The 13,565-nt window shown below is 37.2% G+C and overlaps 1 protein-coding gene across 7 annotated transcripts in view; it reads right to left on the bottom strand.

The window, feature by feature from the left end:
- MAST2 (microtubule associated serine/threonine kinase 2) overlaps positions 1–13,565 on the bottom strand; it is a 2,532,505-nt gene that overhangs the window by 181,345 nt on the left and 2,337,595 nt on the right. For all 7 annotated transcript variants that reach the window (XM_044085935.1, XM_044085937.1, XM_044085936.1 and 4 more), the window contains one exon: positions 9,434–9,556. In XM_044085935.1, the coding sequence (XP_043941870.1) occupies positions 9,434–9,556 (123 nt within the window). The remainder of the gene's footprint in view (positions 1–9,433; positions 9,557–13,565) is intronic.

Genomic DNA, 13,565 nt, shown 5'->3' with positions numbered 1-13,565 from the left:
CTGGAACTTTCTAGGCTGGCCTGATAACTGGACTGACTTCAGGGTCTAACTTCATGGAGTACACAACTGGAAACTTGCCTAGTTTGTCTTTGAAAAGATCAGCATAAGTAAAAAAAATGTATTGGGCGAAATTGGAGTAGTGGTATTTCAAGCTAACATGATGCACTTCCTTATTAAATGAAAGCAGTCCCATTTTCAAACCATCTCTGAGCCCTAATAATGCCTGGACATGCTTCTTGATCACATAAAATAAGTCGCAATTTCTCCCAACATGAAAGCACTACTGAGCCTTCAGTTTGAATTTCTTCACCTCCATAAGAAACAAGGTTCACACACTTTGCCAAATCAAGTCTTTCACCAGTCCATACTCTAGCAAATGTTTCTGCAGGCGTAACATTGCACTTGGAACCTGTGTTAACTTTATGCTCTGTGGGTTTGCCATTTAGCCATACAGTACAAAATACTTCATTCTTTACCCTTAAATCTTCTGCATTGACTGTTTCATGAAGCACTGACACACCATCAACATAAAAAGTGGGGCTGGGGCTTTCTAACTGATCAACTTGCTTCTTTGAATGTTCCCTTACAATAAAAGAATGCTTGCCCTTTGATTTACAACCCTTCTGAAATGATTCCACTTATTGCATTTGTGGCATTGCTGACCAAAAGCCAACCATTTTTCCCTTTTAGATTCATGACTTCCACCACAATTACGATAATTGGCAAAGAAACTAGGTTGGGGCCCATGCTTTGAATTTGCTGACTCACTGAGATTGTGCAAACTCTGAAACTCGCTGGAAAGCTCTATGAGCTCTAGAAGTAACTCTAAGCATGTATTTCTCATTTGTAAGCATATTTGTGTGCTTTTCTGTGAGCTTGTGTATCTGACAAATCTCAAAGTTAAATCACTGTCATGAAAAAATCTTTCTCACAGCTTCATCCTTAACACCGCACGCAAGTCTGTCTTTTATTAACTCATCCCTTAAATAACCAAATCTGCACGTTTTAGCCTTATTCTTCAAGTCTGTTATATATGCTGCAATAGTTTCAACCAGGCTTTTGATCCCTTGTGTAAAACAAGCGCCTTTCCATTGTAATGTTTGTCTGGGGGTTACACATTTCTCCAAATTTATGTTTTAAGCACTCAGAGTCCTCCCTTGACTCAGCTGGTACAACAGTAAGACATTTTTCCCTTCTCCTACAAAGATAGCAGGTGCATACACAAATGAACACTCCCTGTCAATAGCTTCTGACCCAGGCTAAATTAAGTAGAATAAATGCCTTTGTATGGACATCTTTATCAGAAAATGCAGCCTGTACTCCTGCTCTCTCCAGTTCTCTGCAATAGTACTGTCAAATACAACTGCACTGGGTTTTTGAAATTCATCTGCCATGCCAACAAATTGTGCTCAAACACACTGAAAAATATGGCCCTTGTAATTATGTATGAACAAGCACACACAGCAGCTTGTAATAACATTCAACTGTACAAGAAACTCTTCAAAATACTGATCTTTGTGAAATATGCTCTGAAATGGCTGTAAGTTGCAAAATAACTTTACTGTAATACTGCACAAACATGAGAACACTTCATACACTTTTGATTACTCGGATATTTTTACTTAATACAACAAATACATGCTTAGCTAAATACTCAGTTGTTTCCTTTTATTTTATTTGTTTTATGCAATTCAGACTTCATTTCAAACATTTTCTGTAGTAATTTGAATATTTTTATCAATATCGGACATATCAGTTTATTTAAATAACGTTTAGAGCGTTCTGTACGCTTTGCTTCCTATTTTGTTAATAAGAAATTATTTGAGCAAGTTTTAATATCTGAAATTCGTTTCCGAACTGTTTTGTGAATTATAAGTGCAGTAGGGATGATCCACTCCTATATATTCCTCCAATACCAACCAGGTACCTCTCGGACTTAAAGTGGAGAAACTGGAACTTTTCCTGGCAACAACTTGTTTTAGCCATGCCTTTTCCAACACCATGTCCTTTTAGACATAACACTTCTGACACCATGTCATCCCTCTCTAACATAGAAGACGGACAGGCAGGGTAGTTCATTTAGATGCTTTATTACATAAAAACACATCAGGATGGATAGCAGCATCATAAAACAAAAATGAACTAATTAACAGACCTTACAGACATACATGTTTACATCTCAACAGCTTACTACAAAATGTCAGTCAGGCTTGCACGTTCTCAGTATTTATACACTTGTGCAAGCCCTCAGATAGCTTCTTAACGATACATACACACACACACTGATCTACATGTGGTATTCCACTAAAAGAGTGTTTTGGTTGGCTGCGTAATCTGCTGCGAGTTTCACTGACATCTGACTGCACTGCATATCCATCTTTCCCATGTTACTGGAAGATGTGATATATTATAGCAATAACCCACACCTGGGTGTGGGTAATGCTGGATTTACCCACGGTTGGTGTGGTTTGGTCACAAGGGCAAAGCCCGAGTGGCCAAACAAAGCCAACCTTGGGTAAATCCAGCATTACCGACACCCAGAAGTGGGTTATTGCTATTATACAATGACATTATTTAAGAAAAAAAATAATTACTTTTCGTAAATAATGGCATTGTATAATGCCTCCTTGCTGCCCTTCCGCAGCTGTCTGGGTATTCTGCGGTAGTTCTGATGTACTGCGCATGCGTATATTTACGCAGTACATCAGAGCTGTGGGCAAAAGCAATGGAGAAAGCAAGATCTCTGTTGCTTTTTACAGACTGTCTCGCTATGTTAAATGAGTTTAACATAGGGAGACAGCTTTAAAAAAAGCAACGGAGAATCTCCGTTGCTTTTTTTTAAAGCTGTCTCGCTATGTTAAACCCATTTAACATAGCGAGACAGTTTTGAAAAAAGCAACGGAGAAAGCAAGATCTCCGTTGCTTTTTAAAGTGTCTCGCTATGTTAAATGGGTTTAACATAGCGAGACAACTTTAAAAAAAGCAACGGAGATGCTCCGTTGCTTTTTTTAAAAGCTGTCTCGCTATGTTAAACTCGTTTAACATGGCGAGACAGGTTGTAACAAGCAACGGAGATCTTGCGTTCTTTGTTGCTGTTAAAAAAAAAAAAAAAAAGAGTTATACTAATGGAAAAAGTCCGGGCGACCGGACCTTTTTCCATTACTATAACTCTGATTTACAACGTGCACGCTGACCAATCAGCGTGCACGTTTTGGAATATTAATTGAGGGGTCGTTGTATAAATCACAATAACCTACCAAGCATCAGACGTTTTACTTTACAAATCCCACACACAATATAAATGGGTTATGTAGCAACTGGTCAAGCATCATGTACAGACTTCCTTGCTTCAAATGAAAGTAGAGGCCATAAGTCACTACTGCACTCTTGTTTCAAACAATTACTTGATCTGACAAGCTTACATGATCTTGAATGCTGATATTACAAGTGCAATCTACTTCTCTGATAGGACTGAGATGCTACATTTTAATCTAGAAAGACTAGACATGTCACCATACACACAATGCCACCAATATTTACTAAACTCTAAATTGCAAAACAAAAATGTGTAGAGAACTGTTCCTTCAGACAGCTTCTTTTATTCACTCTCTTTTTACGAGAGTGAATAAAAGTTTTCCAAATGTATAGTTATCTTGCACTTTTGTAGTTTAATAAAAACTAAACATTTTTTTCACTCTTGCAGGCAATAAGCCAGCTGCCTGAAAACAGCATAAACGTTAACTGGGTGTAACTATAACATGCCAGGGCTGACAAAAGCTTGCATCACTTCTAAGCTTAAGGTTTCCTGTGACCCTGTAAATGACATGACAAATAGCACATGAAGGGTCCAGAGGAATAAACCCTTTCTGCAGTCATCTTTTGTTAAGGGTGTACTGAAAATGGACATGACTAATGTGCCTTGTGTCTTGAAATCTGACTTTGTTTATCTTTTAGACAACAGCTATTGTGTTGTTTGTCTGTTTTTAAATTGAACAATTAAAAAAAAATGAATTTTTTTTTACAAATACACTGAACAAATAAAGGGTGAGTTCCTTACATGCATTGACCTACAATCGCTCTGTTAATCAAACAAAGGTGACATGACCAAAGGCTAAGAGCACACAACTTTAGGAAGACTGCAGTTTCAGTTACTACAGCTAAACCTGTATGCATGTGTCTCAGCTTGTACTACACAGCCACAAACAGAAACTTGGCCAATTATGCAAGGCTGTAAAAAAAAAAAAAAAAACTACCTATAATCCAATCTCAGCAACAAGGGCAGTAAACTTGTTACTGGGAAAAGATGACTAGAACTTCATTTCTGACAGCAAAGAAATTAATCAGTTTGAGCCATGCAGGTATGTCGTACAGTCCTACCTGCAAGTTGTACTGCTGCAAATTCAACTGCATATCAATATGCTAGTAATTCCTATGGCCATTCTTAGCAGCTGAGAATAACCACTGGAGTTGATAGAAAAGCAGACAGTTACTATCAGTTGACTGAAGGGGGGAAAACATTCTGTCAGTGACATGCACCAAACAATCATTGTGGAAATCTAGCCACATACACATATAAATACTTAGGGGGCTATTTTTGGGATGTTACGTGCTGGTATGGCGTACCGGCACCTCGGCCCTGACAACAGGTAGTGGCATCGATTGCCCACACTGGCTGGGAGTTGGCCCGCTGGCTGGGAGATTTTCTTTTAATTAAAAAAAAAATTACTTTTTCTTTTTTTAAGGGTGTTCTTCTTTAAGAACGCCTTTTGTGTCTGTTCGCACAGATGACCTGTTGCATCTGTGTGACCACTTATTTACATCTTCCTCTTCTGCGCTCGAGAATTTGAAATCCTGAAGACGTTTGGACTGCGGACCATGACCGGACAAGTGAGAGGTAGGTGTGTGTGTGTGTGTGTGTGTGTGTGTGTGTGTGTGTGCGTGTGTGTGTGTGTGTGTGTGTGTGTGTGTGTGTGTGTGTGTGTGTGCAAGAAGTAGGTAGTTAGTGTGTGTGTACGAAGTAGGCAGAGGTGTGTATGTGCATGTATAAGAAGCAGTGATTTAAAGAGAGATAAAATTTCTTTACTTTGCTAGGAGCAAGTTAGAATTTGTGAACTGGCAGACTTTCCTAAGATGTAATTTTCACCGTCAGCAATGGATTTACAGGTTTCCAAGCAGGCAGCTTGCAGAACTTATCAAATAGACATAAAAGTGCAGCAGCATTTGGGCGGATTTCTTTACACTTTATTTTGAGGTTCCAATTGATTCCTTTACTTTGCATGCATACAGCAGCAGGGTCTTGAGAAGGCACAAGTGCAGCAGCATTTTGATGGATTTCTTCACTTTGCATGTTTGCAGCAGCAATATATTTACTGGTCCTTGAGACGGCAGAATACAGAGGTTTGCAGAGGTTCCAGCAGAGTGTGTGTCAGTTTGGAGAGGTTCTAATAATGCGTGTGTGTAAGAAGGAGGTAGGGGCGTGGGTGTGTAAGAGGGAGTTAGAGGTGTGTTTGTTTGTGTAATAGGAGATAGGTGTGTGTGTGTGTGTGTGTGTGTAAGAGGGAGGTGGGGGGGTCATACCTTTCAATTGTTCAGATTTTTGCAGAATGTCCAGATTTTTGACTCATATTTTTGGTCTGTTTCTCATACAATTGTGTTTTTCTGCAAATCTTCGAGGACTGAAGTCAGAAAATAATGTCAGACATTTGAGCTTTAGACTTCATATTCTTCAGAAAATTCATACTAATGCAAATCTTTTTGTTCTATGAACTTTCTAAATTTGGAAGAACAATATTTAAATGGTGTCTACATTTTTGGGCCTTTGTTCCCCCATTATTTGTGGCTTTGTCCAGATTTCTTGCTCTAAGAGATTGAGAGGTATGAGGGGTGTAAGAGGCTTTTAGGAGGTGTATGTGTGAGATCATACCTCTCAACTGAAAAGATTGTGACAGAATATTTAGATTTTTGCCTTATATTTTTGACCTGTTCCTCACAAAAACTGTCTTTTTTTTTTGACAAATCACTGGGATGATCTAAAGATTAAAGTTACTAAATAATGACATGCATTTGAGTTTCAGACTTCATATCCTTCAGAAAATGCATTGTAATACAAATCCCGTTATTCTAGCAACTTTCTAAGTATATAAGAGCAATATTTAAACAGTGTCCCTAGTTTTAGGCCTTTGCCCCCCCTCCAATTATGGCAGGCTTTGTCCAGATTTTTGCACTGAGAGGTATGGTGTGTGTGTGTGTGTGTGTGTGTGTGTGTGTGTGTGTGTGTGTGTGTGTGTGTGTGTGTGTGTGAGGTAGGCAGCATACAGTTCAACTGTCTAGGTTTTTGCAGAATGTCCAGATTTCTGCCTCATATTTTTGTCTGTTCCTCATAAAAAGGACTGACGTTGCTAAATAATGACAGACATTTGAGTTTTAGACTTCATATACTTTAGAAAAATGCATACTAACACAAATCCTGTTATTCTAATAATGGTCTAATTTCATGAGAGCAATATTTGTAATCTGTCCCTATTAGTTTTAGGCTTTGTCCATATCTCTTGCACTAAGGTTGACATGTATGTGTGAGAGAGTGAAATGCCCTAGTTGGGGTTAGCAGGTGGTTAGTAGTTGCTTAGGTTCAAGCCCTGTATCTCAGCTACAGGAAACAAGAGCCTGAATCTAACCCCAGCTACCAAGCTGCATTTTTCTAGGAACTGAGTTTCAGGTGCATTTCCCAAGGAATTTAGTTTCAAGTGCATTTTCAAGGAAAAGATGTTTACTGCTTCTCATATTAAGTCTGTTTACAATGTGCAACTGTTTTGTTCAGCAAATGGTATCACTATTATGGTATAGAATTTAAAGCAGTGTTAGCAGCACAACAGGTAGCATACATGCATCTTGATGCAGAAGGCTGTGGGTTCTACTCCCACAGTATCTAGATGGATTCCTGATACTGTGCTGTACTTTAAGAGGAAGGGGTGCTGCAGTCCTGAGTATGTCCTCCTTTGGATGAGATGCTTAGTAACTATGAACCTGTTTTCAGTTTTCTATCCAATCCCTATTGCAATATTACCAGCTTACCATTTTTTTAATGTAACAAAGGCAATTTATTTTTCAAGGGCAGCAGGAGCTGAATTTGTAGATGAAACAATTAAAGTTATTTGCGAGCAGCAACCTTTTCATTAGTTACAGATCTCTCTAATGTGGAATTATGCAAATTACTTTTTCTTCTGCAGAGATTGCACATATTGATTGAAATTGATGGACTGTAATAACAGAAGTCTGAGTGGCCTTTTATGGTTGAAATGTTCTGAATTGGGCAGTTCTGTCATTATTGGTTCACATGCTTTGGTGATGGTGCTGCTGTAGCGTTGTCGCCTCACAGTAAGACGTTGTCCTGTTTGATTCTCAGCTAAAGCGTCTTCTGTGTGGAGACATGCGTGAATGGGTGTACCTTTGTTGAAGGTTGTACGTCAGGGCTGGCAACTCGGTAAGTAGAAATCTACTGCCAATCATTAGCGGACCGGACTTCCACTGTGGTGACCCCTAACTGGGAAAAGCCGAAAGATACAACAACAACTACAACTGGAAAAATGTTCAAAACTATACATTTAAAACACGCTCTAACAAGTGGTGCTGCATTATACAATAATACAACAAAAATCAAAGAACTTGTGTATGGTCCTAAAAATGTGTGCAAGGGGCCTATGATTTGGGGGAGGGGGGTTACCCAAATGAACGCATGCATACCACCACCTTTTTATTTACAAAAAAAGCACTGTATCTATCTATCTATTTATCTATATATACACACATGCACATATCGGTTTATGTCAGATTAACTTCAACTTTCCGAAAACTTTTGTGTGAAGATCATGATACAGTGCAGATTGGGGAATTTACACTTTTCCCACCATAATGCAATCTCAGAGTTGCTATATATATAATTTGCAGCATGGGTCTGGGTGCAGGCTGGGGCTTACCACTTGCAAAAAAGTACATTTATGTTGTTTTGATTTTTATATGAGTTTTTGGAAACTTGAACATATGGCAGAACAGCTTTTGCTGTCAATATTCTGGCTGTAGCACTTGGTTGAAAGACTTGCAACAGTGCTGAAGTGAAAGGTTTATTTACCATGTCAAAAAATAATGCACAGATTAAGGGAAGTGGATATGTGGGAATACTTAAACTTTCAATGAATCCTCTATACATGGGCAATATTTAAAGTAAATAAATACATACATTACATGAACATTGCACTGCATTCATCCCCACAGTAATTGGGAGAGTCCTAGTTATGATGACAAAGTAAATGTTAGGATTTTCTGTAGTCCGTAAGGAGATGGGGAATACTTGCATGTGCTAGCTGCATGTTTTACTTCAACGAGCAGCACATTACTACCAAATGAACAAATGTGGTTTCACAGAAAGACATCACTTCTTGTTTATACACTGGCTGTGAACATTACTTGTGACATTACTCATTGTAACATGAAACTGCTGAGTTTAGTGAGGTATAAATACCAATGACTGGATTCAGATCATGCTCACAAGTACCAAATACTCTGTTATTACCATATGAATATATTATGGAATGAGTCTTGTTACATGCATCATTTCAAGCAGGCTAAAAATCACAACAATGCATAATTTCTCTTCTGACATTCATATAATTTTCTTTGGGACATGTCACCATACCCTATTATAGATACTGTGGTTTTGTGCCCAGTCAGAATTTCTAATTTTCCACTTCTTTGGCGTACAGTGATGAAACCCTGACTATGACCCAACACCCCAAATCTGAATAGTGGTATGAGTGCATGCAGAACAAGAGGAGGGAAATGGCTATGTCAGCTCACTTCTCTTCATGGGAAAGATGTGGGGACATGTGTCTGGGGAGCAGGGTCCCATGGTAGAATCTTGATTGAAAAGGACAGACCACATGGGTACACTGCAGTCCAAGAGTGCAGGGTAGCCCTTGGGGGTTATGTCGCTAACAAAAGTGAGAATACAACCCTGCTGATGCCCACTGCATGAAAAACTCTACATCATATTACCAGGTGTGCACCAAGGAATTAGAGCTTACAAGGTAAAACCCTTGATGACTGCCTAAATGAGAGAACCCCCCCCCTTTCAGTCAGCTCTTAACTCTACTGAAGGAGGAGCAAATACGCCAACTGGATGGGAGGGTGAGGTGATGGTTGACAGGCAACTGGGCAGAAAAAAAAACAGGGAAATAAAAAAATAACTGGATGACACCTCCAAATTGAAACGCTTACTAACAACAATGCACACCAAACTACTAAAGAGTATTACTCTCTCTAAGAAAATGTTTAATTGCAGTCTGCTACTAATGGGATCTCAAATTTCACCCAAGATAACATATTTTTATGCAAATTTACAAACTGCAGGTATTAGTTCTCAGACAAACTGTCAACTTACTGTCAAAGTAGCTTGTGTCCTCCTCACATTCCAGCTGTGGAACAAACTCTGCCTTTTGTCGAAGTAATCCATTCCAATCCAGGTTTTTAAAAAATGGATGCTGCTTCACTTCATATACACCAGCTGCAAGGAAGTAATAACACATTTGCAAGACAATTACCAGTTAACTCTACACATCAAACATTACAGTGCTTTTCACTTCATGTATTTCTATCACATAAATACATCATTATTATTGGTTTTGGGCATCAACCAGGACATCACAAAAGAACTTTAAAAGAAAAGTTTATAATAGTCACCAGTGACTGCGAATACAAGCTAAAGTGAAAAAAAAATAAGCTCAGTTGAGAGTTTTTTCACAACAAAGGTGCAATGTAATAGCAAAAAAAAATATTAAACCCAAAAAGCAAAGGCACGCATAACATAAAGTACTATATTTACTACATAGCGGAGGGTCTGCTGACAATATCTTTATCAGTTTGGAAAGAGAAAGGGTAGATATGAAAAAAATTAGTATGATGGGGAACACAAGTCTTCAGGACCATATAGATGGCTCTGCCCTCTGTCTTTGCTCTTTTACATGACAGCAGTGCATAGAAAATACAGCAACATTTCAGAAGGAAAACCCAGGAAATCTACTCTGTTTTCACATGTGGAGTGGATAGTTTGGGACACCATTAGACTCCTGCAACTATCAAACAATTATAATCTAAGATTTGATTATAACATTGACTACATAGTAGGAAAAAACAATCAAAAGCTCCCCAGGTTACACAGATCTAAACTGTATTGCTTATAATCCACCTTTTGAACAACTGCCCATACTTACCTATTATACAATGGTCCCTCATTAATATTCCAAAACGTGCCCATTGTAAATCCCACAATATACCAACGGGAAAAAGGTCTGGTCTCCCGGACTTCTTTCTGTTGGTATAATCAAAATATTTTTTTTAAACAAAAAAAAAAAAAAAAAAAAAAAAGAAAACACAACGTAGCAACAGAGACTTTTTTTTCTCCGTTGCTTCCATTTCTAAGCATTGATGTACTGGGTATGCGTGGGACGTAAGTCCCATATGCATGCTCAGTACATCAAAACAGGGAAGCAGTATACCACAACCAGCGGAAGAACAGTAACGCACCGTTATACAAAGACATTATTTAAGAAAAGTTTTAAGTATTTTTTTTCTTAAATAATGTCATTATATAATAGCAATAACTGACTCCGTGGTTGTGGTATATTGAAATTTACCCATGGTTGGCTTTATTTAATCACTCGGGCTTTGCCCTCGTGATTAAACCACACCAGCCGTGGGTAAATCTTCAATATACCACACCACGTCGTCGGTTATTGCTTTATTACATGCCTCCTCAGTCCTAACATTCCAAAAACTCAGTTAATAAACTGGAACAAAGATATAATAACATTACAGCAAAATTCACCGCAAACGTTCCTAATAAAACTCACCACTGTGTACCTCTAAAAATATAATGTCTGAACTCTAAAGCCTACCCACATGTTCGCAACTCAGGGTAGTACTATCTTACACAAACCAAATAAATACCTTTCCACAAGTAACCTAAAACTATAACACATCTTTGCAAGGAAATTAAGTTAACACAACAAAAAGCAAGTACTTACAGAAATGGTTAAACTCTGCCATGGGGGCTCACTGTACTTTGTACATTCTGCTAAGAAACTGACCTTATTCCCATCTAACATACAGCTAGAATCTATGAACAAACTACTTGCAGAAAGGTTGAAAAAAATCATCTATCCAATACTTGAGTCTGTTGCTGTACTTGAAAACTACAGCAAACTGTCAATAACTGAACACATAAGGACTATTAAACAAGCGTCTTGTGAGCCAAGAAATAAGCTAAGATTTCCTAAACTTACTTGGCTATGAAAATAATGAACGTGCCTTCATATTAGTACAAAACATACTAAACTCACTTATCAATCACTTTAATACAAATTAATAATTAAATAACGTAGTCAGTTATCTAATTATTAACATCTTCCTCACTGAAATACCAGCATAAATTGTCCCTAGTTTAATATTTTTTCTTCCTATCTCTTTTAACAAATAACCCATTCTATACAACTCATATAACAAGTAATATCTCTTAACATCTGTTTTAATACTTTCAGTACCATTAATAGACTGCCAATAATGCAGCATGTTACCAACATAAATAGAATTATTTTTTCAGTTGTTTTTCTCACAAAATCAATATTTTGTAAATACAGTAAATAGTTCCTCTTCCACTAAAATATGTTTTCTTAACAATATTCATGTTGTAGTTCACAATTATTAAGGTACCACTTTAATCTCACAAATACTTTACATGAAGTACTTTTTTTACATTACTGTACCTCATCAAATCAAAAAATTGGTATACAAAGTAAATAGTTTATCTCTTTGCGTGCTAATAATAATAAATACTTTCCGCACTGTGCAAGCTGTTAAATGTCTACTATGAAATTAGGCTACATTTGCAAGACTGTATACAGACTACAACTTAGTAGCATATAATTTTATATGGAACTTTTCCTCCTACGCATCTGCTGAAAAAGGGCTTTTGCCTAGTCAACACAAGCTTTCTTTTTCTCTTTTTCTGCAAATATCATACCATGCCACATGCAAAACATTATACGTGATGAAGCTGTACATCTTTTTAAACCATTGTCAATTATTTAACTGTGACATCAGAGTACTTTTAAACTGTACAAAATGGCACTTAAAATGCTTCTACAACTGTTTCAGCAAGCAAAAGACAAGCACTACAACTGCAAATAAAAAACAATTAATTAAATAATGATACCCGTTGCACTTCGATATCAAGCAGTCATAAAAAAATTCTTTGGCATATGTTCAAAACATAACCACTTTCTTTCATTCAAATTAAGATAAAATTAGTTGGGTCAATATAGCTAACTGTATTCAAGTCACAAGCAACTGCTAAGGAGGGCCCTGATGCACTCTCCTTGAACTAAAAAAGATGGTTTAAGGACTTTTCATAAGATTAACAGTCAGTTGAAAAGAATTAGTGCTAGCAAGTACCCAGAAAGAGAAGTGAAGGCAAATCTCATAGACAAAAGCTTTTCAGTAACTTGTCCATACTGCCCACTATCAACCATTGAAAATACCACAGGTGAAGCATTGTCATGGAGTTGCTGAATTAATTCCTTACCCTAATGTAACATACATCAATACTTGTTAGGAAATGGTTTTCTAAGACTGAACTAAGTTTGTTGCTACATTAGCACTGAAGTTGCTACTCAAAATGTTTGCCTCTCGTCCATTTTTCCCCATTTTTGATTAAACTATTTGTTTACATATTTGTACATTACAGGAAATTTCCACCTTGAAGTCCAAAAATAAGTTAATTTCATCATACATTGTTATCCTGTGTCATATTAATGCACCAAAACCTCTGTAAGAGAGTCTTACCCCATTTTAACTTCTCATATAACAAAAAGATTGTCGTGGTATCTTCCATCCTAATGTAATTTTTGTTTTCAGAGCCTCTGTCCCTTTAATACCCTAACCTCGGCAATAATATATATTTTCTCCAATTATATATAGTGAAAGTATTGTGAGTAACTGGCTTTTTTGGACATCTGGAAACCATATCAATTTTCCCTGTTTTACTGAATGACATTGATTTGTGCAGATTGAAACCAGAGACAAAAACTTTTTCATTTAACTCCCCTTCAAACTAAGCTATCTAAATAGCATGGTTTTAAGTAGTCATATGTGTAGTCCTTACAGAACTATCAGATTCCACACCATACTCTTTCTGAAGTATCAGATATTTCAGTTCAGTCTAGCAGTTCTGTTCATCCCTTTGTGAGAGACTGTAATGTTTGCCTTCAGTTACATGGATAAAATAAGTTTACTGGCAAAAAATGACAATACTTCCTTATTTGTTTATGCAAAGTTACAGGTATTAAGACTTATCCAAAAGTATTTGGAAAAAAGTTTCACTTTATCTGTTAAATCTTTCTTTCAGCAATTTACTGATGTCAACAAGACACAGCCTAAGGTTGTAAAACTGTAGAAGTGTCTAACAAAATGAACTATTGAAAATAGTATGCCTATCATATGTTATGTGTGCTGAGACA

The sequence above is a fragment of the Protopterus annectens genome, chromosome 10.part0 (assembly GCF_019279795.1).
Source record: "Protopterus annectens isolate FY-2018-M chromosome 10.part0, PAN1.0, whole genome shotgun sequence".
Taxonomy (NCBI): Eukaryota; Metazoa; Chordata; order Ceratodontiformes; family Protopteridae; genus Protopterus; species Protopterus annectens.
Note: the sequence above shows the minus strand (reverse complement) of the source record. Positions and strands in the feature narration are given on the sequence as shown.